The 23079-nt window shown below is 44.7% G+C and overlaps 1 protein-coding gene across 13 annotated transcripts in view; it reads left to right on the top strand.

Annotated features, from left to right (window-relative positions):
• The window catches only part of sipa1l1 (signal-induced proliferation-associated 1 like 1), a 459559-nt gene that overhangs the window by 325409 nt on the left and 111071 nt on the right, over positions 1 to 23079 (top strand). For all 13 annotated transcript variants that reach the window (XM_070878865.1, XM_070878859.1, XM_070878868.1 and 10 more), the window contains 4 exons: positions 145 to 319; positions 5522 to 5625; positions 8075 to 8232; positions 9487 to 10063. In XM_070878865.1, coding sequence (XP_070734966.1) covers positions 145 to 319; positions 5522 to 5625; positions 8075 to 8232; positions 9487 to 10063 — 1014 coding nt within the window. The remainder of the gene's footprint in view (positions 1 to 144; positions 320 to 5521; positions 5626 to 8074; positions 8233 to 9486; positions 10064 to 23079) is intronic.

Raw genomic sequence — 23079 nt, 5'->3', positions numbered from 1 at the left:
GTATTCTTTCATTGTGATGACCACTGGGGTAGAGGGGCTTATTGTGGTATATACTCAAGATTTCATTATACGTTCTACTGTGCAGTTGATGCGCTTTGTTATCTCAGATGAAATTGTAACACATTTTTGTCTTTATTCTAACAGCTTAGTTTCCAGCACAAAGTGGGGGTAATGTATTGTAAAGCTGGACAGAGCACGGAGGAAGAGATGTACAACAACGAAGTAGCTGGCTCTGCATTTGAAGAGTTTCTCCAACTGCTGGGAGACAAAGTGCGCCTTAAGGGCTTCGACAAGTATCGAGCCCAGCTTGACACCAAAAGTAAGGGCTTCAGAGAATTAAAGAGTTTGGTGAGAATATGTGATTAGACAACCTGGGATGGTCACAAGGTGCTGCCTCCTCTGTGTCTTTTTCTCAATTTTATTTCCTTTTCTTTTCTACTCTGTTGAAGATAGTGACTCATGTAAACACTGAAGTGAAGTACTTGTTAAGTAGGTCAAAGGCTGGGTATTCTGCGGTGAGTGTCTCACCTCCTGACTTTCCACCATCTACAAGGCACAAGTCAGGAGTCTGATGGAATACTCTCCACTTGCCTGGATGAGTGCAGCTCCATCAACACGCAAAAAGCTTGACACCATCCAAGGCAAAGCAGCTCACTTGATTGGCACCTCCCAAACCCATGAATTCTACCACTTAGAAGGACAAGAGAGCACCATCGCCTGCAAGTTCCCCTCCAAGTTACATACCATCCTGACTTGGAAATATATTGCCGTTCCTTCATTGTCACTGGGTCAAAATCTTGGAATTCCCTCCCTAACAGCACTGTTGCAGTACCTTCACCACAGGGACTGCAGCGATTCAAGAAGGCAACTCACCACCATCTTCTGAAGGGCAATTAGGAATGGGCAATAAATGCTGACCTTGCCAGCGACGCTCACATTCCATGAACAAATACATTTTTTTAAAACCCTGCCAATTTCCTATCCTCTACTGCTTCACAATCCTCTGCTCTCGAGCCCCATCTGTGGTTGCCAAGTTTGGTTGGTTATATTCTGGGGGGGTTTCATCAAATGACCTCCTGCCTCCAACTGCCCCGCCTCCATGCTTCCACCATCAGTTGTTCGATACACCCATCCTCGCGACACACTACCTTCACACACCAATCAAAACTTTAACAAACTCTTCATTATCCAATTGGATGATTCTTGACTGTCAATTTCCCACTTCCAATATTTGTTTAACTAATAAATGAAGGTGTTCAAAGAAATGGAAAAAAAAAAACTTTTTTAGTGCCCCTATGATTTTTCTCCTGGGTTGCTTGCAGCAGTGTCGAGGAGATGAATATTTAATTCCTGGATACTCCAGGACAATCCTGGAGGATTGGCAACCCTAGTCCCACCTCACATTTAATAATTCACTTTTTGCTAATATGTTTGTAGAATATTTTACTCTTATAATATTTTTGAGATTCGCTCCTCATATCCCCTCTTGCATTTCTTATCCTTTTCTTAACCGCTTTCCTAATCTCCTCTGCTTTACTTTTATCGATGCTATACACTTGTTACATTTTAATTTGTTTTTAACTTCTTATCCACGGCATTTTGAAATGTGAAGTAGTCTTTTTTTAATGGTACATATTCTGCAACTTTTGCAAATTCTCTTTTTAAAGAAAAATCCCATTGTTGATCTACAATCTTTTGTAACAATTTAGCTTTACACGTCACCTAGCTCATTTCTCATCTTTCTAAAATCGACCCAATTCCAATCGATGCCCTTGTTTCTGTACTAACTTTATCCGTCTCTATTTGGGCTTTAAAGCTTAGCATATTATGGGCGCTACTCCCAACATGTTCAGCCATATTTAGCATCATCTACTTATTTCATTATCCATAACTAGATCTAGCATTGCCCCTCCCTTTGTAGGAAAACAAATATATTGCTTGAAGAAGGAATTCAGACATTTTAGAATTCCATTCTCCTCTCTCCCTTCCTGGCCCAATCAATGAGTGGGTAATTAAAACAACGCCCTTTCACTTGATTATTTTTTTTGTTCAAGGTAACATATTTCTTTATATCCTTGCTAATAACAAGTTAGTTTGATTTTCCTCTTCACTTTATTCCATCTGCACGCTATTGTTTCTGGTTGTAAATGTTTATTTATTTTTGATAATGCTCCTGTGAAGTGCCTTGGGATGTTTTATTACGTTAAAAGCATGATGTAAATTAAGTTGTGTATATATTAATTTATTTCTCAATTTGATCTTTGATTGCTTTTATTTTCTATAACACCCCCCCCCCCCCCCCCATCCTTTCCTTTCTGCTTTAAATGCCCTTTCCCTTCCCTAGTTATCTGTTTTGCCAGTTCATCAGCTCTTTTCTTGTTGACATGCAGCACAGCTCTATGGAATAGCTCTCTTTCATGTTCCCCAAAAATCATACCAATGATGAAATGAAAACCCTCTTCCTGATATCGCCCCTTTAGTCATGTGTTGTGCTCTCTACTCTTCCTGTCCTTCTCCATTCTAGCACGTGGCTGCGGCAGTAATCCAGATATCCCAACCTTAATGCCCTGCTGCTAAATTTGCTTCCTAATCTTCTAAACTCCTTTTGCAGAACTTCACGCCTTTCTTTTCTTGTATCGTGGGCTCGCATGTGGACCACTGTGACTGGCGTTGACCCTCCCCTTCCATAATCTCTTCCAGTCTTTCTGAAATGTCCCTTTTCCTAGCACCTGGGAGGCAACAAAACAAATCATTGTGTAGTGCAGTTACGCAATGCCAGGTAGCTTCCAGTGCCCAACTGGACATTCCAGCATGTGTGAGCCAAGATCGTGGGGTCGACATTTTATGATTGTAATGCTGACTGTAGCCCATTAAAATGAATTGGTTACTATTGGTATTCTGATTTGAAAATCTAAAGACTGGATTTTAGGCTTTTCAGAGGCGGGGTGGGAAAGTTACCGGCCGGGAATAGGTTGTGCTATAGCAAGGAATTTTCACCATCTGGGCCCTGCGCCAGGGTGCGCAGCGCGAAGGGAGGCATTGTACCACTTTCGAGGTGCAAAAATGGGAACTTCGCAAACTAAAGTGCCGGGCCGTGTGAGAAAGGCTTGAGGGGACAGGGGCGGGGGGGGGGCGAGGTGCAGGGAGAGAAAGCTGAAAAAAAAACATTTGCAAAACATTGCCCAACCCACCACAACACAAATCGCTAAATAAAATTAAAAAGAACAAACACTCGCACTTACCTTTACAGCACATTACCTTCCTCACTGCTGCCGGCATGACTGGACCGCTGTGTTTTCCCAAGCCATCATTGCGGTTGTGATTCCAGGTGTATGGGTCGGGTCCAAGTCAAAACTACTGCCGGTGTCGCAACGACAGGCATTGCGCATCCGGCGCAGCTCTTCCGCCGCAAAACCCGACCCGAAGCTCCCGACCTGATGCAGGAGACCTCGCTGCCTCATTTCACACCACTCTGTGGCGAGACCTGGAGCGCAAAGGACTGGAAAATCCAGCCCTCAGCCTGAGTGTTTGGCTTTTCGACCATGGGAGCATCACAGCTGATCCTGATTCTATTCTCGCCAGTGTGTGTTTATATGGGTTTCTGGGATAGTGAACATAGGAACTGGCGTTGGCCATTCAGCCCCTCGAGCCTGTTATACCATTCAATTAGGTTGTGGCTTATCTGCAGCTCAACTCCATCTCCCCCCTTTTTCCCATAAACCTCCATACCCTTGCCGAACACAAATCGGAGTGATAGCCCTGGCTGATTCCTCCTCCTTCTCCTCCCCGCCTTGCCCTTGTGGAGGGGTGCTGAAGGAGCTGCCCTAGCTGAGATTAGCTGGTTCAATACTGGCTGTGAATTTCATATTCCTGGTCTGCACTGCACAGTTCTACACGGGTTGGTGACTTTTAACAAATGGGCGACCAAGGGATCTACTCGTGCCACTTTGTTAAAATTCAGGGGTATGCATAGCTGTGTGAGCTGATACTTAACTAGATACAGATTGTAAAACTTGCATTAGTTTAAAATATGTGCTTGTGTTCTAATAATTTTAATCCATGCTTCTTTTCAGTAAGAAGCCAGGTCATTAAGCTTATAAAATGCAGCACCTGCTTACTGTAATCAACCAAGGTGTATCCATTTATTGATTGCTAGCCCAAAGAGACAGAGAATATACATCTGGACAGTAAACATCAGCGGCGCAATAAAAAAATTCAGTAGATATGGATTTTCTTTTGAAGTAGCTTTTCAAATCTGAGTGTCCATAAAAGGTCTTTGAAAAAGCAATAGTTTTTGCTGGTGATTAATATCTCATTATCGATAGCCAAATTTAGCCTAACCAAGCCATTTCAGTGAACTACATGCGCTATCGAGTAGACTTGGCATTGAGAGAGAAATTCCCAATTGAGAAGAAATTCAATGAGTGATTTTAAGGTAACAAGTGATAGAAAATGAAAAACAGATAATAAATGGTACACAAATCAAGATCACAGCACTCAGAAAGCTTAAGATTTTCACATGTTTGTAAAGAAAAGGTTGGATGAATAAGAGTGTAACTTTTTTAGCTAGATAATCATTATTAATCAAGGATGAAAGCTTCTCTTCTAGCAACTATCCTGTACTACTTCCTGGCAGATTAGATAATGTTTCTAAGAAGGATCTTCTCCTCCCTGGCCCCACACCCCCTCAATTCCATTTAGAATATTGCATTTAGGATTAATATTCAGAAATCATCATAGATATATCCTAGGTTTGAGCTTTTCAGTTGTGCACCTATAGGTTCCATATAAACCGTTCATTATTGCTACGCACACTGTGATAGCTCCATCTCCAACAAGGCAAGGCAAGAGAAATACCTGGAATTAGCAGCGCTGTCCATATGCACAGGAGATTGGTGTCATTAGGCATGAAGATAGTAGATCATACATGCAAGAGTTGGTAGGCCTGGGGATATTGAGTTACAGCTAAGATTTTAATAGAATACTAATTGAGCTCTTCTGACATTGCACTACAGACAAAATAGAATTTGAATTGATTAAATTGAATTTGGAACTGCATATTTGATAGCTGATATTGCTGACTTCTGACCAATCTAAGTCTCTATTAATCAGAGATAATTACATGGTGCTGCACCAAGCTAATCAGCTCTCTAGATCTCAGCTCTTTCAGACTTCCCGAAGGCTGTCCTTAGAACTTCAACTTTAAGTTTCAACCATTAAATAGTTATAGTTATTTCAGCTGGTGTGCTTAATTGCTCAGCTTTTGACGAGGAATTCTCACGGTTGCCTTTTGTGTTTGTTACCGAATATGGTTTCGGATCTGATTCGTTCCTGCCAATTGTGTAAGCAATATTAGCATTGGTTGGCACAGTGCAGAAGATTCCATTATTGTGATGTGTGTAGTCAAATGTCAATAAATTCTTCCAATATGCTGGGTGGTGGTTTCAATATATTCTCATAAATGTACTTTTCGAGTTCTTTTCTCGCTGATTATGCTAATCCTGCATTGCTGTGTTTTCAGCTGACTCAACTGGCACTCATTCCCTCTACACAACCTACAAAGATTATGAGATCATGTTTCACGTCTCCACCCTGCTTCCTTACACACCAAACAACAAGCAGCAGGTAGGTTAAGATCCAGCAGTAAGAGAGAGCTTTCTATTTCCTACAAAGCCTCTGATCCGTCACATCCTTCAGAGAAAGTAGATGTTCATTCTTTCTGTTCGGGCTGCATTCTAGCCCAGGTTCTAGATGTGTATTCACCCATTCTGTCATCCATTCGCTGTCCTTTATTCTCAATATTTTCATCATGCACCAACATTTTTGCATACCACAAGTTTACAGTTATAGAAGATTGAATAAAGTTAAATCCAACATGTTGCAAACAAGTTGACACCCAGCCGGAAAACACCAGTTAAAACAGGTGACTTTACAGTTGTTGCTAACACAAATTTTTGACTAGAAAATTACACAAAGAAACATACGAATTGCTAGACAAAAGAGGACCAAGGTCCAGCCAGTTCACCTTCTACCATCCTGGTAGTTATACAATATGACAATGGAGTTGTTAACTAATCAAAGCAATCAATCTCTATCAATTAGTCTAGAACAGACCCAGACAACAGGCAAGGAAACCCCCCAGTGATGGAGAGCTTTGGGAACCATAGGTCTAAAGTCACCTGTTTGTCGCAAGGATGCTAGTTATACTTGCCACATGTCATGTCTTAAATTACTCATGCACTGTATCCCAAAATGTTTTCCGAAATTGTGCAATGTTCATTTGATATGCCTTTACACAGTTCATATACCTCAATTCCACGGCAGACAGTGGAGACATGGGGGTTGAGAAGGTCCTTGATTATTTTGCAATCAGTACTTTTGGGGGAATTTCTGTGGAATTCATGTTTTGCAGCTACTACTTGTGTTTGTGGCAGTCATAAACCAGATTAAATGTGGGCCACTCTGCTCAAACAGTGTGCCCTAACTTCAGCCTTGGCAGTGCATCCCTTAGTGTGCCAATATGAACTTATCCCTTCAGGCCAACAAACTCACTGCCTCTTGAAGTAATAATTGCCAATTTGTGGTTGGCTTTCTGTTGGACTTGACACACTTTCATTCTGCATGTCACATTTCCATTCATTTTCACAAGATCAAATGCAGTGGATCTCTCAAATTCGGCACCTCAAACATATTTATTGAATAGACTTTATTGAAAACCAGCCAAAAAGCTGATTTTAAAAATAAATTTTGATCAATGTGTGCAGTTTTAGCATAAGGGAGCTGTGAGCAAGTCTCGATAATGTAGAGCCCTCAGTGATCATTGCTCTCAGAATCTCAGTACAGTGGAGGGATATTCCTGGGGATGCTGTGTTTTTAAAACCAAAGGGAAGTATGGATAGTGGGAAGAGTACTTTAAATTTTGAGGCACAGTCTCTTCTAAGTAAGGTAATGCAAAGAAAATGTCACTATTTACATAAGAACAGGAGTAGCCCATTCAGCATCTATAGCTTCACCTGCCATTCTAACAGATCATGGCTGATCTGTATCTCAACTATGTTTAGCCGCTTTTAATCCATATCCCTCGATATCCGAACAAATGTGTCGCTCTCAAGTCTTAAAAATTCCAATTAACCCAGCATCCACGGCCTTTTGGGGGAGAGAGTTCCAGATTTCCAGTACCCTTTGTGTGAAAAAGAACTTCCTGATTTCACTCCTGAACAGCTGAGCTCTAATTTTATACCCCCTTACTCTCGATTTCCCCCATCAGAAGAAATAGTTTCTCTCTCTCTACCCTAGTAAATCCATTTATCATTAAAAAAAAATGTTGATTAGATTACCCCTCAACTGTCTAAACTTAACAGAATTCAAACCAAGTGTTGTAACCTGTCCAATTTAACCTTTTAAACCCCGGTATCATTCTGGTGAATCTGCACTGCGCCCCATTCCATGGCCAGTATATATTTCCTACGGTTTTGTGTTCAGTTTTGGGCACCATCAGATGGGATCTGACCAAGGCTCTGTACAATTAAACATCACTTCCTCACTTTTGTATTCCAACCCCTTCTGTGATAAAAGTCAACATTCCATTAAACATTTTGATTAATTTTTCTACCTGTGCACTAGCTTTTAGTGATTTGTGTGCCTGGACACTCATATCCCTTTGCACCTCCAGAGTTCCTCGTCATTCACCATTTAAAAACATATATATATATATATATTCTGAATTGCCTTTCTCGGATCCAAAGTAGATGACCTCGCACTTCCCCACATTGAACTCCACCTGCCGTAGTTTTGCCCAGGAGATTAGTTAGTTTTCCTAACTGCAGAGCTGCCATTCTTTGGCTGTGCGCATCAATTGGAAGACACTCAGCTGACATCAACTGTAAGGCTGATCAGAGTGATTCCACAGGAAATGCTGCAGCCTCTTGATCTTCTCTATTAAGAATATCCGAATCAGGATAGTATTCTTTTAATTCTGTTTTCCTACAGAGAATCATTAATTCATGAGAGTTTACAAAATGTTTCACCTGGATTTAAAGGAAACCCATGAGGTATTTTTTCCTTTTGATTTCAGCTTCTTAGGAAACGACACATTGGGAATGATATTGTGACTATAGTATTGCAAGAGCCTGGAGCCATGCCCTTCACCCCAAAGAACATTCGCTCCCATTTTCAGCATGTGTTTGTCATCGTGAGAGTGCACAACCCTTGCACTGAGAGTGTCTGTTACAGGTGAGTAAGGCTGAGACTGCACACATACTATTAATGCATAAGGCTTGTACTGAGGAAGGAATACTACATTGGTACTGTAGTTGTTATAAAAGGGATGAGTGGGTGATAACGTGTCGTTCATTGGCTGCAGTCTTCTGCACGGTGAGTTGCAACCAGAGATATGAGGCTGAATTTTGACAGGGTGGGAGGAAGGTTGGGGGGGGTGGCGGAGGGATGGAGTTTTTAAGGAAACCCGTAAGTTCGGGTTTCCCCGCATGCTGTGGAGTATTGGGGGGGCAGGGGTAGCACACTCTGGAGGAAGCCGTGGCCGCAGGTAAGTCACCTGCTGCTAATGGCGGCGGGCGGGTGGCTCCGATCCCCAACCTGGAGGAGGTGGGGAGAGCTTGGTTGGGGGGGGGGGGGAGGTGCCGGGAATGTACATCCTATGTTTCCTGGCACTCTGGCTTGATGCCAGGTTACCAGTTCCTATTAAATATACAATTTTTATTGACTTGTGTACAGAACAATTTTTGAAAGTGACATTTTCGGCTGTCAAGTCGTGCAGTTTGGTATGAAGATTAGTGATTGATGCATCTCAAGTTTGTTTTCTTTGGGAAATTTCACACCCCAAATGCTTTTCATAGAATCATAGAAATTTACAGTACGGAAGGAGGCCATTTTGACCCATCATGTCTGCGCCGGCTGACTAAGAGCTATCCAGCCTATTCCCACTTTCCAGCTCTTGGTCCATAGCCCTGTAGATTACAGCACTTCAGGTGCACATCCAAGTATTTTTAAAATGTGGTGAGGGTTTCTACCTCTACTACCCTTTCAGGCAGTGAGTTCCAGACCCCCACCATCCTCTGGGTGAAGAAATTTTCCCTCATATCTCCTCTAAATCTCCCCCCAATTACTTTAAATCTATGCCCCCTGGTTGTTGACCCCTCTGCCAAGGAAAAGAGGTCCTTCCTACCCACTCTATCCAGGCCCCTCATAATTTTATACAACTCAGTAAGGTCTCCCCTCAGCCTCCTCTGTTCCAAAGAAAACAGACCAAGCATCCTTATAACCAAAATTCTCCAGTCCAGGCAACAAGCTTGTAACTCTCCTCTGCACGCTTTTTAGTGCAATCACATCTTTTCTCTGAAAGTAAGGTAGATAGAAAGAGTACCAGCATTCACAGCAAAAATATTGGGTGCGTGAATGTTGTCACCTGATCAATGAACAGTTCTTCAGTCTTGCCATATAAAAATAACTCGGATATTTTTTTTGTAGTGTCGCTGTGGCAAGGTCAAAAGATGTGCCTGCGTTTGGACCACCAATTCCGAAAGGAGTCACCTTCCCCAAGTCAACTGTCTTCAGGGACTTTTTACTTGCTAAAGTGATCAATGCCGAGAATGCAGCTCACAAGTCAGAAAAGTTCCGTGCCATGGCAACAAGGACACGGCAGGAGTATTTGAAAGATCTGGCAGAGAACTGTGTTACCAACACACCAATCGATCCTTCTGGAAAGTTTCCTTTTATTTCGTTGGCAACAAAAAAGAAAGAGAAATCGAAACCTTACTCCAATGCGGAGATGTACAGTCTGGGAACCATCATATGGAGTGTCCATGCAGAGGACTACAGCTGCGCTGCTGAAATTGACTGTTTACTGGGTATCTCCAATGAGTTTGTGGTGCTCATTGAAGAGAGCTCCAAACAGGTCGTGTTCAATTGCTCCTGCAGGGATGTTATAGGATGGACTTCAAATCTCACAACCATTAAAATCTTCTATGAACGAGGAGAGTGCATTTTTGTCAGGACTTTTAATAATAACGTCGAGGAGATTAAAGAGATAATCAAAAGGCTGGAGGTAAGCCATTGTTTCAATACTTTTAAATCAATGCGTTCCGTAGTGAAATCCATTTCCTAAACTGGAATATGTTTGAATCGGGGCTTAAACCAGATTAATTCAGTATGTACCCTGTTTGAAAAAGAGATTCCCACAATTATTTTTTGTCTTCATTCTTTCCCATATAAAGTATTATTTAAGCATAAATTGCGAAGTACAGCACAAATCCGATAATGTCATTCTGTGGATCTGGCTACAAGCTGAACTCTAGTTCAGGGTGAAGTGCAGCAGTCTGATTAATTGTATTTGGTGCTTTTGATATTCAGGTATCAATAGCCAAAGCCGGCAGCACTTCCCACCATGCTTAGGTGTCAGGAGAAAATCTATCGATTTGTGATTTCTTTCGATAACTCTCCAAATTTGCTGCGATTGAAGGTTGTATCTTTTTTGGTGGATTTTTGCACTTGGGTTGAGAAATATTGGTGCTAGGGGATGGCTATATTTTTCCACAATATATATCCAATGTAAACACTGACATTCTCATTTTAGGTCATCATAGGCAATCCCTCGGAATCGAGGAAAACTTGCTTCCACTCCTGAAGTGAATTCTTTGGTGGCGGAACAGTCCAGTACAAGAGCCACAGACTTTGTCACGGGTGGGACAGATAGTCGTTGAGGGAAGGGGTAGTGGGACTAGTTTGCCGCACGCTCTTTCCGCTGCTTGCACTTGATTTCTGTATACTCTCGGCGTTGAGACACGAGGTAATCAGCGCCCTCCCGGATGCACTTCCTCCACTTAGGGTGGTCTTTGGCCAGGGACTCCCAGGTGTCAGTGGGGATGATGTCGCACTTCACCAAGGAGGCTTTGAGGCTGTCCTTGTAATGTTTCCGCTGCCCACCTTTGGCTCGTATGCCGTGAAGTAGCTCCGAGTAGAGAATTTGCTTTGGGAGCCTCGTGTCTGGCATTCGAACTATGTGCCCTGCCCAGCAGAGCTGATCGAGTGTGGTCAAACGCTTCAATGCTGGGGATGTTATCCTGGACAAGGACACTGATGTTGATGCATCTGTCCTCCCAGGGGATTTGTAGGATCTTGCAGAGACATTGTTGGTATTTTTCCAGCGACTTTAGATGTCTACTGTATATGGTCCATGTCTCTGAGCCATACAGGAGGGCGGGTATTACTACAGCCTTGTAGACCATGAGCTTGGTGGCAGTTTTGAGAGCCTGGTCTTCAACACTCTTTTCCTCAGGCAGCCGAAGGCTGTACTGGTGCAGGTGTTGGATCTCGTCGTCGATGCCTGCTTTTGTTGATAGGAGGCTCCCGAGAAATGGGAAGTGGTCCACAGTGTTCAGGGCCACGCTGTGGATCTTGATGACTGGAGGACAAGCTGATGGAGGACCTTTGTCTTACGAAAGTTTAGTGTAAGGTCCATGCTTTCGTACGCCTCAGTAAATACGTCGACTATATCCTGGAGATCAGCCTTTTATGTGCGCAAACGCAGGCATCTTCCGCGTATTGTAGCTCGACGACAAAGGTTGGGGTGGTCTTGGACCTGGCCCGGAGACAGCGCAGGTTGAACAGGTTCCCACTGGTTCTGTAGTTTAGTTCCACTTCAGCGGGGAGTTTGTTGATTATGAGGTGGAGCATGGCAGCGAGAAAGATTGAGAAGAGGGTTGGGGCGATGACGCAGCCCTGTTTGACCGTGGTCCGGACGTGGATTGCGCCTGTGATGGATCCGTTGGTAAGAATCACGGCCTGCATGTCGACGTGGAGCAGGCGGAGGATGGTGACGAACTTTTGGGGGCATCCGAAATGGAGGAGGACGCTCCATAGACCCTCGCAGTTGACAGTGTCAAAGGCCTTTGTAAGGTCGAAGAAAGCCATGTATAAGGGCTGGCGCTGTTCCCTGCATTTTTTCTGTAACTGTTGCGCTGGAAAAATCATGTCCTTTGTGCCCCGTAGGGGACGAAATCCGCATTGTGACTCCGAGAGGAGTTCCTTGGCCATGGGAAAAAGACATAGAAACATAGAAATATAGAAAATAGATGCAGGAGTAGGCCATTCAGCCCTTCTAGCCTGCACCACCATTCAATGAGTTCATGGCTGAACATGCAACTTCAGTACCCACTTCCTGCTTTCTCGCCATACCCCTTGATCCCCCTAGTAGTAAGGACTTCATCTAACTCCCTTTTGAATATATTTAGCGAATTGGCCTCAACTACTTTCTGTGGTAGAGAATTCCACAGGTTCACCACTCTCTGGGTGAAGAAGTTTCTCCTCATCTCGGTCCTAAATGGCTTACCCCTTATCCTTAGACTGTGACCCCTGGTTCTGGACTTCCCCAACATTGGGAACATTCTTCCTGCATCTAACCTGTCTAAAGCCGTCAGAATTTTAAACGTTTCTATGAGGTCCCCTCTCATTCTTCTGAACTCCAGTGAATACAAGCCCAGTTGATCCAGTCTTTCTTGATAGGTCAGTCCCACCATCCCGGGAATCAGTCCGGTGAGTCTTCGCTGCACTCCCTCAACTTGAATGTCCTTCCTCAAGTTAGGAGACCAAAACTGTACACAATACTCCAGGTGTGGCCTCACCAAGGCCCTGTACAACTGTAGCAACACCTCCCTGCCCCTGTACTCAAATCCCCTCGCTATGAAGGCCAACATGCCATTTGCTTTCTTAACCGCCTGCTGTACCTGCATGCCAACCTTCAATGACTGATGTACCATGACACCCAGGTCTCGTTGCACCTCCCCTTTTCCTAATCTGTCACCATTCAGATAATAGTCTGTCTCTCTGTTTTTACCACCAAAGTGGATAACCTCACATTTATCCACATTATACTTCATCTGCCATGCATTTGCCCACTCACCTAACCGATCCAAATCACTCTGCAGCCTCATAGCATCCTCCTTGCAGCTCACACTGCCACCCAACTTAGTGTCATCCGCAAATTTGGAGATACTACATTTAATCCCCTTATCTAAATCATTAATGTACAATGTAAACAGCTGGGGCCCCAGCACAGAACCTTGCGGTACCCCACTAGTCACTGCCTGCCATTCTGAAAAGTACCCATTTACTCCTACTCTTTGCTTCCTATCTGACAACCAGTTCTCAATCCACGTCAGCACACTACCCCCAATCCCATGTGCTTTAACTTTACACATTAATCTCTTGTGTGGGACCTTGTCGAAAGCCTTCTGAAAGTCCAAATATACCACATCAACTGGTTCTCCCTTGTCCACTTTACTGGAAACATCGTCAAAAAATTCTAGAAGATTTGTCAAGCATGATTTCCCTTTCACAAATCCATGCTGACTTGGACCTATCATGTCACCTTTTTCCAAATGCGCTGCTATGACATCCTTAATAATTGATTCCATCATTTTACCCACTACTGAGGTCAGGCTGACCGGTCTATAATTCCCTGTTTTCTCTCTCCTTTTTTAAAAAGTGGGGTGACATTGGCTACCCTCCACTCCATAGGAACTGATCCAGAGTCAATGGAATGTTGGAAAATGACTGTCAATGCATCCGCTATTTCCAAGGCCACCTCCTTAAGTACTCTGGGATGCAGTCCATCAGGCCCTGGGGATTTATCGGCCTTCAATCCCATCAATTTCCCCAACACAATTTCCCGACTAACAAAGATTTCCCTCAGTTCCTCCTCCTTACTAGACCCTCTGACCCCTTTTATATCCGGAAGGTTGTTTGTGTCCTCCTTAGTGAATACTGAACCAAAGTACTTGTTCAATTGGTCTGCCATTTCTTTGTTCCCCATTATGACTTCCCCTGATTCTAACTGCAGGGGACCTATATTTGTCTTTACTAACCTTTTTCTCTTTACATATCTATCGAAACTTTTGCAATCCGCCTTAATGTTCCCTGCAAGCTTCCTCTCGTACTCCATTTTCCTGCCCTAATCAAACCCTTTGTCCTCCTCTGCTGAGTTCTAAATTTCTCCCAGCCCCCGGGTTCGCTGCTATTTCTGGCCAATTTGTATGCCATTTCCTTGGCTTTAATACTATCCCTGATTTCGCTTAATAGCCACGGTTGAGCCACCTTCCCTTTTTTATTTTTACGCCAGACAGGAATGTACAATTGTTGGAGTTCATCCATGCGGTCTCTAAATGTCTGCCATTGCCCATCCACAGTCAACTCCTTAAGTATCATTCGCCAATCTATCCTAGCCAATTCATGCCTCATACCTTCAAAGTTACCCTTCTTTAAGTTCTGGACCATGGTCTCTGAATTAACTGTTTCATTCTCCATCCTAACGCAGAATTCCACCATATTATGGTCACTCTTCCCCAAGGGACCTCGCACAATGAGATTGCTAATTAATCCTCTCTCATTACACAACACCCAGTCTATGATGGCCTCCCCCCTAGTTGGTTCCTCGACATATTGGTCTAGAAAACCATCCCTTATGCACTCCAGGAAATCCTCCTCCACCATATTGCTTCCAGTTTGGCTAGCCCAATCTATGTGCATATTAAAGTCACCCATTATAACTGCTGCACCTTTATTGCATGCACTCCTAATTTCCTGTTTGATGCCCTCCCCAACATCACTACTACTGTTTGGAGGTCTGTACACAACTCCCACTAACGTTTTTTGCCCTTTGGTGTTCTGCAGCTCTACCCATATAGATTCCACATCATCCAAGCTAATGTCCTTCCTAGCTAGTGCATTAATCTCCTCTTTAACCAGCAATGCTACCCCACCTCCTTTTCATTTTATTCTATCCTTCCTGAATGTTGAATACCCCTGGATGTTGAGTTCCCAGCCCTGATCATCCTGGAGCCACGTCTCCGTAATCCCAATCACATCATATTTGTTAACATCTATTTGCACAGTTAATTCATCCACCTTATTGCGGATACTCCTTGCATTAAGACACAAAGCCTTTAGGCTTGTTTTTTTAACACCCTTTGTCCTTTTAGAATTTTGCTGTACAGTGGCCCTTTTTGTTCTTTGCCTTGGGTTTCTCTGCCCTCCACTTTTCCTCATCTCCTTTCTGTCTTTTGCTTTTGCCTCCTTTTTGTTTCCCTCTGTCTCCCTGCATTGGTTCCCATCCCCCTGCCATATTAGTTTAACTCCTCCCCAACAGCACTAGCAAACACTCCCCCTTGGACATTGGTTCCGGTCCTGCCCAGGTGCAGACCGTCCGGTTTGTACTGGTCCCACCTCCCCCAGAACCGGTTCCAATGCCCCAGGAATTTGAATCCCTCCCTGCTGCACCACTGCTCAAGCCACGTATTCATCTGTGCTATCCTGTGATTCCTACTCTGACTAGCACGTGGCACTGGTAGCAATCCCGAGATTACTACTTTTGAGGTCCTACTTTTTAATTTAGCTCCTAGCTCCTTAAATTCGTTTCGTAGGACCTCATCGCTTTTTTTACCGATGTCGTTGGTACCAATATGCACCTCGACAACTGGCTGTTCTCCCTCCCTTTTTAGAATGTCCTGCACCCGCTCCGAGACATCCTTGACCCTTGCACCAGGGAGGCAACATACCATCCTAGAGTCTCGGTTGCGGCCGCAGAAACGCCTATCTATTCCCCTCACCATTGAATCCCCTATCACTATCGCTCTCCCACTCTTTTTCCTGCCCTCCTGTGCGACAGAGCCAGCCACGGTGCCATGAACTTGGCTGCTGCTGCCCTCCCCTGATGAGTCATCCCCCCCCCAACAGCACTCAAAGCAGTGTATCTGTTTTGCAGGGGGATGACCACAGGGGACCCCTGAACTACCTTCCTTGCACTACTCTTCCTGCTGGTCTTCCATTCCCTATCTGGCTGTGGACCCTTCTCCTGCGGTAAGACCAACTCGCTACACGTGCTACTCACATCATTCTCAGCATCGTGGATGCTCCAGAGTGAATCCACCCTCAGCTCCAACTCCGCAACGCGGACCGTCAGGAGCTGGAGGTGGATACACTTCCCGCACACGTAGTCGTCCGGGACACCGGAAGTGTCCGAGTTCCCACATGGTACAGGAGGAGCATAACACCCGACCGAGCTCTCCTGCCATGACTTAACCCTTAGATACACTTAAATTGGTGACAACAATGTTAAAAGTTACTGACTAATATAAAAAATAAAAATAAAAACTACTCACCAATCACCAGCCAATCACTTACCCCCTAGGCTGTGACGTCACCTTTCTGTTTCTTTCTACTTCTTTTTTGCCTCCCTGTTGCTGCACAAGTACACCTTTTATAGGCCTCTGCTGATCCCCGGACTCGCGCCTCAGCGACTACGAACTCCCGCTGCCTCTCGTGGCCTTTCATAGGCCTCTGCTGATCCCCGGACTCACGCCTCAGCGACCACGAACTCCTGCTGCCTCTCGCGGCCTTTTATAGGCCACTGCTGATCCCCGGATTCACGCCTCAGCGACCACGAACTCCCGCTGCCTTTTATAGGCCTCTGCTGATCCCCGGACTCACGCCTCAACGACCACGATCTCTCGCGGCCTTTTATAGGCCTCTGCTGATCCCCGGACTCACGCCTCAGCGACCACGAACTCCCGCTGCCTCTCGCGGCCTTTTATAGGCCTCTGCTGATCCCCGGACTCACGCCTCAGCGACCGCGAACTCCCGCTGCCTCTCGTGGCCTTTTATAGGCCTCTGCTGATCCCGGACTCACGTCTCAGCGACCACGAACTCCCGCTGCCTCTCGCGGCCTTTTATAGGCCTCTGCTGATCCCCGGACTCACGCCTCAGCGACCACGAACTCCCGCTGCCTCTCGCGGCCTTTTATAGGCCTCTGCTGATCCCCGGACTCACGCCTCAGCGACCACGAACTCCCGCTGCCTCTCGCGGCCTTTTATAGGCCTCTGCTGATCCCCGGACTCACACCTCAGCGATGGTTGAGAAGGACTCTAACGACGACTTTCCCTGTGGCTGATAGCAGGGAGAATCTCATTTTAGGTAAAGCTCCTGCTACTGTGGTCCAGCAATGTGCTTCAACCCCAATCTCGGCTTTTATGTGCTGATCTTTACAATCAGCGCAGATGAGACTTTGTTCAAGCCAATTAGACTCAACAAGGCTATTTATTTTTTTTATAAATTAATACCATGTTATTCGCACCCTCAGTCTCTTTCTCCCACAACCTGTCCAATTGTCTCTTGAATCGATTTATCCAAGTGGTTCTTTACAGGTTTTTGGGTGAGCACGTCTGCCTGGCTTCCCTTCTTGTTCCTTATTTTCACCTTGCATTCCCTGGTAATGGAACCCTTTGTCATAGAAAACAATTTGTCTCAATTAGCTTTGGAGTTTTGTAAGCTTCAATTAGGAAGCTTTGAGTCTCCTTTTTTTGCAGAGAAATCTAGTTAGTAATATATTTTGTTCTGTTGCTATTTCTAACTCTCACCCGGTTGGTGGCTGTTGTGACAGACATTGGCCAGGCCAGATATTATTGATGCATGATTCACGAAAGGATTAATGGTTGTGATGTAATTACTGCTGCTGTACAGAGTGACAGACAAGTTGATTACCAGAAAGTAACAAGATATAAACAGCTTTGAATTTTAGATTTATAGTCATTAGACACTAATTCTGTTCTTGAAATGTAGGCAATAAATTATGGCTTTTCAGTTGTTCTCGAGAGTATTTTAATAGCTTTTTTCTAAGTGCTTTTTCTTGTTCCTCTATTGATCATTCAGCAAGGATAACCTATATCTATTGTATCTGATAGTTCATGGATTTCAGTTACTGGTCTGAGGTTATTTTCTACAGTTATAAACTGAGTAATGCAGTAGAGTTTTTTTGTTCCATTTTACCTAATTGTACTTTAGTGGTCTCTCTGTGGCAGAGCTAATGATTCTGCTGTGTGTGTGTGTCAGTTATTTATTTTAGTCACGTTTACCTGTGAGCACGGCAGACAATTTCTTCATGTGTCCCTTGTCCATATAACCATCGCCATCTCTCACCCATAGCTCCATCTTTAGTCTTCCTTCACCTCTTAACAGTCTTGTCCTCACAGCACCAGTGAAACTCCTGCATCTCCTCTATAGCTAAAGTTGCCTCCAAGATGCTCCCCTTCCACTTTCATTCCAACAACAACAACTTGTATTTATATAGCGCCTTTAACGCAGTAAAACTTCCCAAGGCGCTTCACAGGAGTGTTATAAGACAAAAATGATCCCTTTGAGTAGCACTGGTGGGATTGACATCATCATCTGCCTGCTCTGCATGCTGCTGCCGGTTGTTGGGTGTGCACGTGCAAACTCCTTTACCAAGATGGCATCCGGTGCACTTCCCATCGGAAGTATGCGCGTGCATCTCTGATGCCACTTTCAACTGTTAGGAGGCCAGGTAGCAGCTGAAAAATTCCAACGACATCTTTTACCTTCAACAACTGTAAACTCTCTATAAAGAAAGACTTGCATTTATATAGCCCCTTTCACAACCACCAGATGTCTCAAAGCGCTTTAAAGCCAATGAAGTACTTTTGGAGTGTAGTCACTGTTGTAATGTGGGGTCCCATATCTGGGAAGGAGTCTGAACAAGCTGCAAGAAAAAGCTCATCTTCAAATAGATGAATCTTCACTCAATTCCAACTTCCAGCCTGCAACACCTCTCTTTATTGCAACCCTTCTTGTCTTTTGTCAACAATATTCTGAGAGTCATTCCTTTTCTTTGTTCCTCCTAAACTCCAAATACTTTCTCCTATATCCACTTTCTCCATCCTGATTCCTCAGTGTTGAAATCTCGATACATCTCAGCACCTTCTATTCTTAACTCTTTCTTTCCATGAACTTGAGAAATGTGGAACTTCATTCCTCAGTCTTTTTATAAAATTGACATGCTTTTTGAAAACCAAGCTTTGTATCACCTAAGTACTACCTTTCTGCTTCTCATCTTCTATTTTACTGTGTTTGAATTTGGTGCTATCACTCTATTTCTCAATATAATAGGGGAGAAATTGGGTCTGAAGCGCCTGTTTTTTTAGCAGCTACGTGACCCCTACCGGTTGAAAATAGCGTCAGAGGTACACGCGCATACTTTCGATGGGAAGTACGCCGAATGCCATGTTGGTAAAGGGGTTTGCATGTGTGCACCCAACGTCCACCAGCAGCATGCAGAGCAGGCAGATTATGATGTCTATCAGTATCCCATCAACGCTACTTAAAGGGATCATGAACTACTTGCAGGTTAGCTGCGAGATTATTTCTTCTGGCTGTTGCTGCAATTGCACACGTTTGGAGCTTTCCAGTACTTGCCTAAAGTTTCAAGAGTCTACAGGGAGTGGCCTGGCTGGTGCTGAAGTACTTCTTTGTTGATTTAAAAACTTGTGCTCAAACCAGTTGCTTCCAGACGTGGGTGGCCTGGTAGGCCCTCCTCTTGTGATTGAGCATGACTGGGAGAATGAAGAGAGGCAATGCAGAGCAAGTCAAGCTGCTGGAAGGCGAGAAGGACTCTCAGCAGGAGGCCATATCTGCCATGGGTCTTTAGAAAGCAATTCTCTCACCTCCACTTCAGCGATAGCCAATGCCTGAGACATCTTCACTTCACTAAGGAGGTTGTGACAGAAATCAGCCGCTGCTGCAGCCACAACTGCAATATCAGAGCAGGGCAAGGAATGCATTGCCTGTAGCTGTCAAGGTGACCGTGGCTCTGAATTTTTATGTGCCTAGCTCATTCCAGGCTGTTGCTGGCGATCTAAGCAACATCTCACAGTTTGCAGTGCACTGCTGCAAAAAGGAGGTCACTGAGGTGCTCTATACAAAGAGAGATGGCTTCACCTCATTCCCTCTTACCAGAGACCAGCAGGATCCCACAATGGTCTCATCAGTCACCTTAGAACTCATTTTCGTGTGAAAGCAAGCCATCCTCAACTCCGGGGGACTGCCTTTAAATGGAGAAAAATTACAAAATGCTGCAATACAGAGGGGCCTGGGGATCCTTGTGCATGAAACACAAAAAGTTAGTATGTAGGTACAAAAGGTAATCAGGAAGGCAAATGGAATGTTAGCCTTTATTGCAAGGGGGATGGAGTATAAAAGCAGGGAAGTCCTGCTACAAGTGTACAGGGTATTGGTGAGGCCACACCTAGAGTACTGCGTACAGTTTTGGCTTCCTTATTTAAGGAGGGATATACTTGCATTGGAAGCAATTCAGAGAAGGTTCACGAGGTTGATTCCTGAGATGAGGGGGTTGAGCAGGTTAGGCCTGTACTCATTGGAGTTCAGAATAATGCGAGGTGATCTTATTGAGATATATAAGATTATGAGGGGGCTTGACAAGGTGGATACAGAGAGGATGTTTCCACTCATGGGGGCATAGTTTTAGAATAAGAAGCCGCCCATTTAAAAATGAGATGAGGAGGAATTTATTCTCTGAGGGTTGTAAATCTGTGGAATTTTCTGCCCCGGAGAGCTGTGGAGGCTGGATCTTCGAATATATTTAAGATGGAGATAGACAGATTTTTGAGTGATAAGTGAGTAAAGGGTTATGGGGAGCAGGCAGAGAAGTGGAGCTGAGCCCATGATCAGATCAGCCATGATATTGAATGGCGGAGCAGGCTCGAGGGGCCTACTACCACTCTTATGTTCTAAGAAGACCCTCATCATCAATCACTTCAGCCCTGCCAGTAGCCACTGCCTCAGTGATGCCTGTTCTCATGATGGCCAACACTGTCTCCTCCATGGAGGTTAAAACATGCGGGCACGCTTGTCCTTAGTTCTTTGTTGCTGCCTGCTCTTCTGCGCCACCTTCTCCTGCAAGAAAGCACGAAGTGTGTCAGTGAGTGTCCTGCAATATGTTTGGGTGATGTGGCTGTCATGGTTGAATAGCTGCCAGTGTGTGCGAGCTGTGAGTGTCAGGCTTGCAGCAGTGTTAAGTGTGTAAGTGTGGTAAAGCATATGAATTGTAGGGTTGAGTACTGATTGGCAGAGCTTACAAGTTGATGGGGGTGTTGTGAATTGAGCTGTGGATGAGGCTAGTGGTGCAGTTGGTAGGATATGCTATTTGAAGATGAACTCGTTGACCGTAACAACTTGTATGAGATAATTAAACTTCTTCCTGCACGGCATCCATGTACTTGGAGCAACACTCCTGGCATTGACCTCTGCCGTTACTTCTCCCTACTGCCTCCGGCGCATCTATCTGGAAGGCCTCCTGCTCCCCTGTGGATACAGGACGTCTTTCCTCCTTTGCACTTCTTCCACCAAGACCTCCAGTGCATGCTCTCTTGCATGTTCAACAATTTTTCAAAGTATCAGAGCACAGAATCCATTTTCAAATGACTCCCAGCAGATAGGTTGAGCAGGTTGGGCCTATACTCATTGGAGTTCAGAAGAATGAGAGGTGATCTTATCGAAACATATAAGATAATGAGGGAGCTTGACAAGGTGGATGCAGAGAGGATATTTCCACTCATAGGCAAAACTAAAACTAGGGGGCATAGTCTCAGAATAAGGGGCTGCCCATTTAAAACTGAGATGAGGAGGAATTTCTTCTGCAGGTTGTAAATCTGTGGAATTCTCTGCTCCAGAGAGCTGTGAAGGCTGGGTCATTGAATATATTTAAGACAGAGATAGACAGATTTTTGAGCGATAAGGGAGTAAAGGGTTATGGGGAGTAGGCAGGGAAGTGGAGCTGAGTCCATGATCAGATCAGCCATGATCTTATTAAATGGTGGAGTAGGCTCGAGGGGCCAAATGGCCTACTCTTGCTCCTATTTCTTATGCTCTTATATTTCTTGTAGCCACAATGCACCTTAAGAGGTGCAGGCTGAATTTTAAGTAGTGCTGGCCACTCGTGATATTGGGCCCCCTTCTGATGCGTGCAGACAATGATCAGCGTGGGTAGCGCCGGCTGCACGCAGCAACCATGTATTTACCGTGCTGCCTGCAACTCGATGAACGGGCGCAGGTCAATCACGCACTATGATGCCCACACCCGTTTGCTGGGGTTAGCCAATTTCTCCCCCAGTTACTTTTTTAAAAAATCTGCATTTATGAAAAAGTGAAACATAGAAACATAGAAAAATAGGTGCAGGAGTAGGCCATTCAGCCCTTCGAGCCTGCACCACCATTCAATAAGATCATGGCTGATCATTCACCTCAGTACCCCTTTCCTGCTTTCTCTCCATTACCCCTTGATCCCTTTAGCTGTAAGGGCCATATCTAATTCCCTCTTGAATATATCCAGTGAACTGGCATCAACAACTCTCTGCAGTAGAGAATTCCACAGATTAACAACTCTGAGTGAAGAATTTTCTCCTCATCTAAGTCCTAAATGGCTTACCCCTTTTCTTTAGACTGTGTCCCCTGGTTCTGGACTTCCCCAACATCGGGAACATTCTTCCTGCATCTAACCTGTCCAGTCGTCAGAATTTTATATGTTTCTATGAGATCCCCTCTCATCATTCTAAACTCCAGTGAATACAGGCCCAGTCGATCCAGTCTCTCCTCGTATGTCAGTCCTGCCATCCTGGGAATCAGTCTGGTGAACCTTTGCTGCACTCCCTCAAAAGCAAGAATGTCCTCCTTCAGATTAGGAGACCAAAACTGAACACAATATTCCAGGTGAGGCCTCACTAAGGCCCTGTACAACTGCAGTATGACCTCCCTGCTCCTATACTCAAATCCCCTAGCTATGAAGGCCAACATGCCATTTGCCGCCTTCACCGCCTGCTGTACCTGCATGCCAACTTTCAATGACTGATGTACCATGACACCCGGGCCTCGCTGCACCTCCCCTTTTCCTAATCTGCCGCCTTCGTGTTTTTGCCACCAAAGTGGATAACCTCACATTTATCCACATTATATTGTATCTGCCATGCATTTGCCCACTCACCTAACCTGTCCAAGTCACCCTGCAGTCTCTTTGCATCCTCCTCACAGCGCTATCCAGCTTAGTGTCATCTACAAATTTGGAGATATTACACTCAATTCCTTCATCTAAATCATTGATGTATATTGTAAATAGCTGGGGTCCTAGCACTCAGCCCTGCGGCACTCCACTAGTCACTGGCTGCCATTCTGAAAAGGACCCGTTAATCCCGACTCTCTGCTTCC

Source organism: Pristiophorus japonicus, chromosome 4, assembly GCF_044704955.1.
Source record: "Pristiophorus japonicus isolate sPriJap1 chromosome 4, sPriJap1.hap1, whole genome shotgun sequence".
NCBI lineage: Eukaryota > Metazoa > Chordata > Chondrichthyes > Pristiophoridae > Pristiophorus > Pristiophorus japonicus.
The sequence above is the reverse complement of the archived record's forward strand: the minus strand, read 5'-3'. Positions and strand labels throughout refer to the sequence as shown.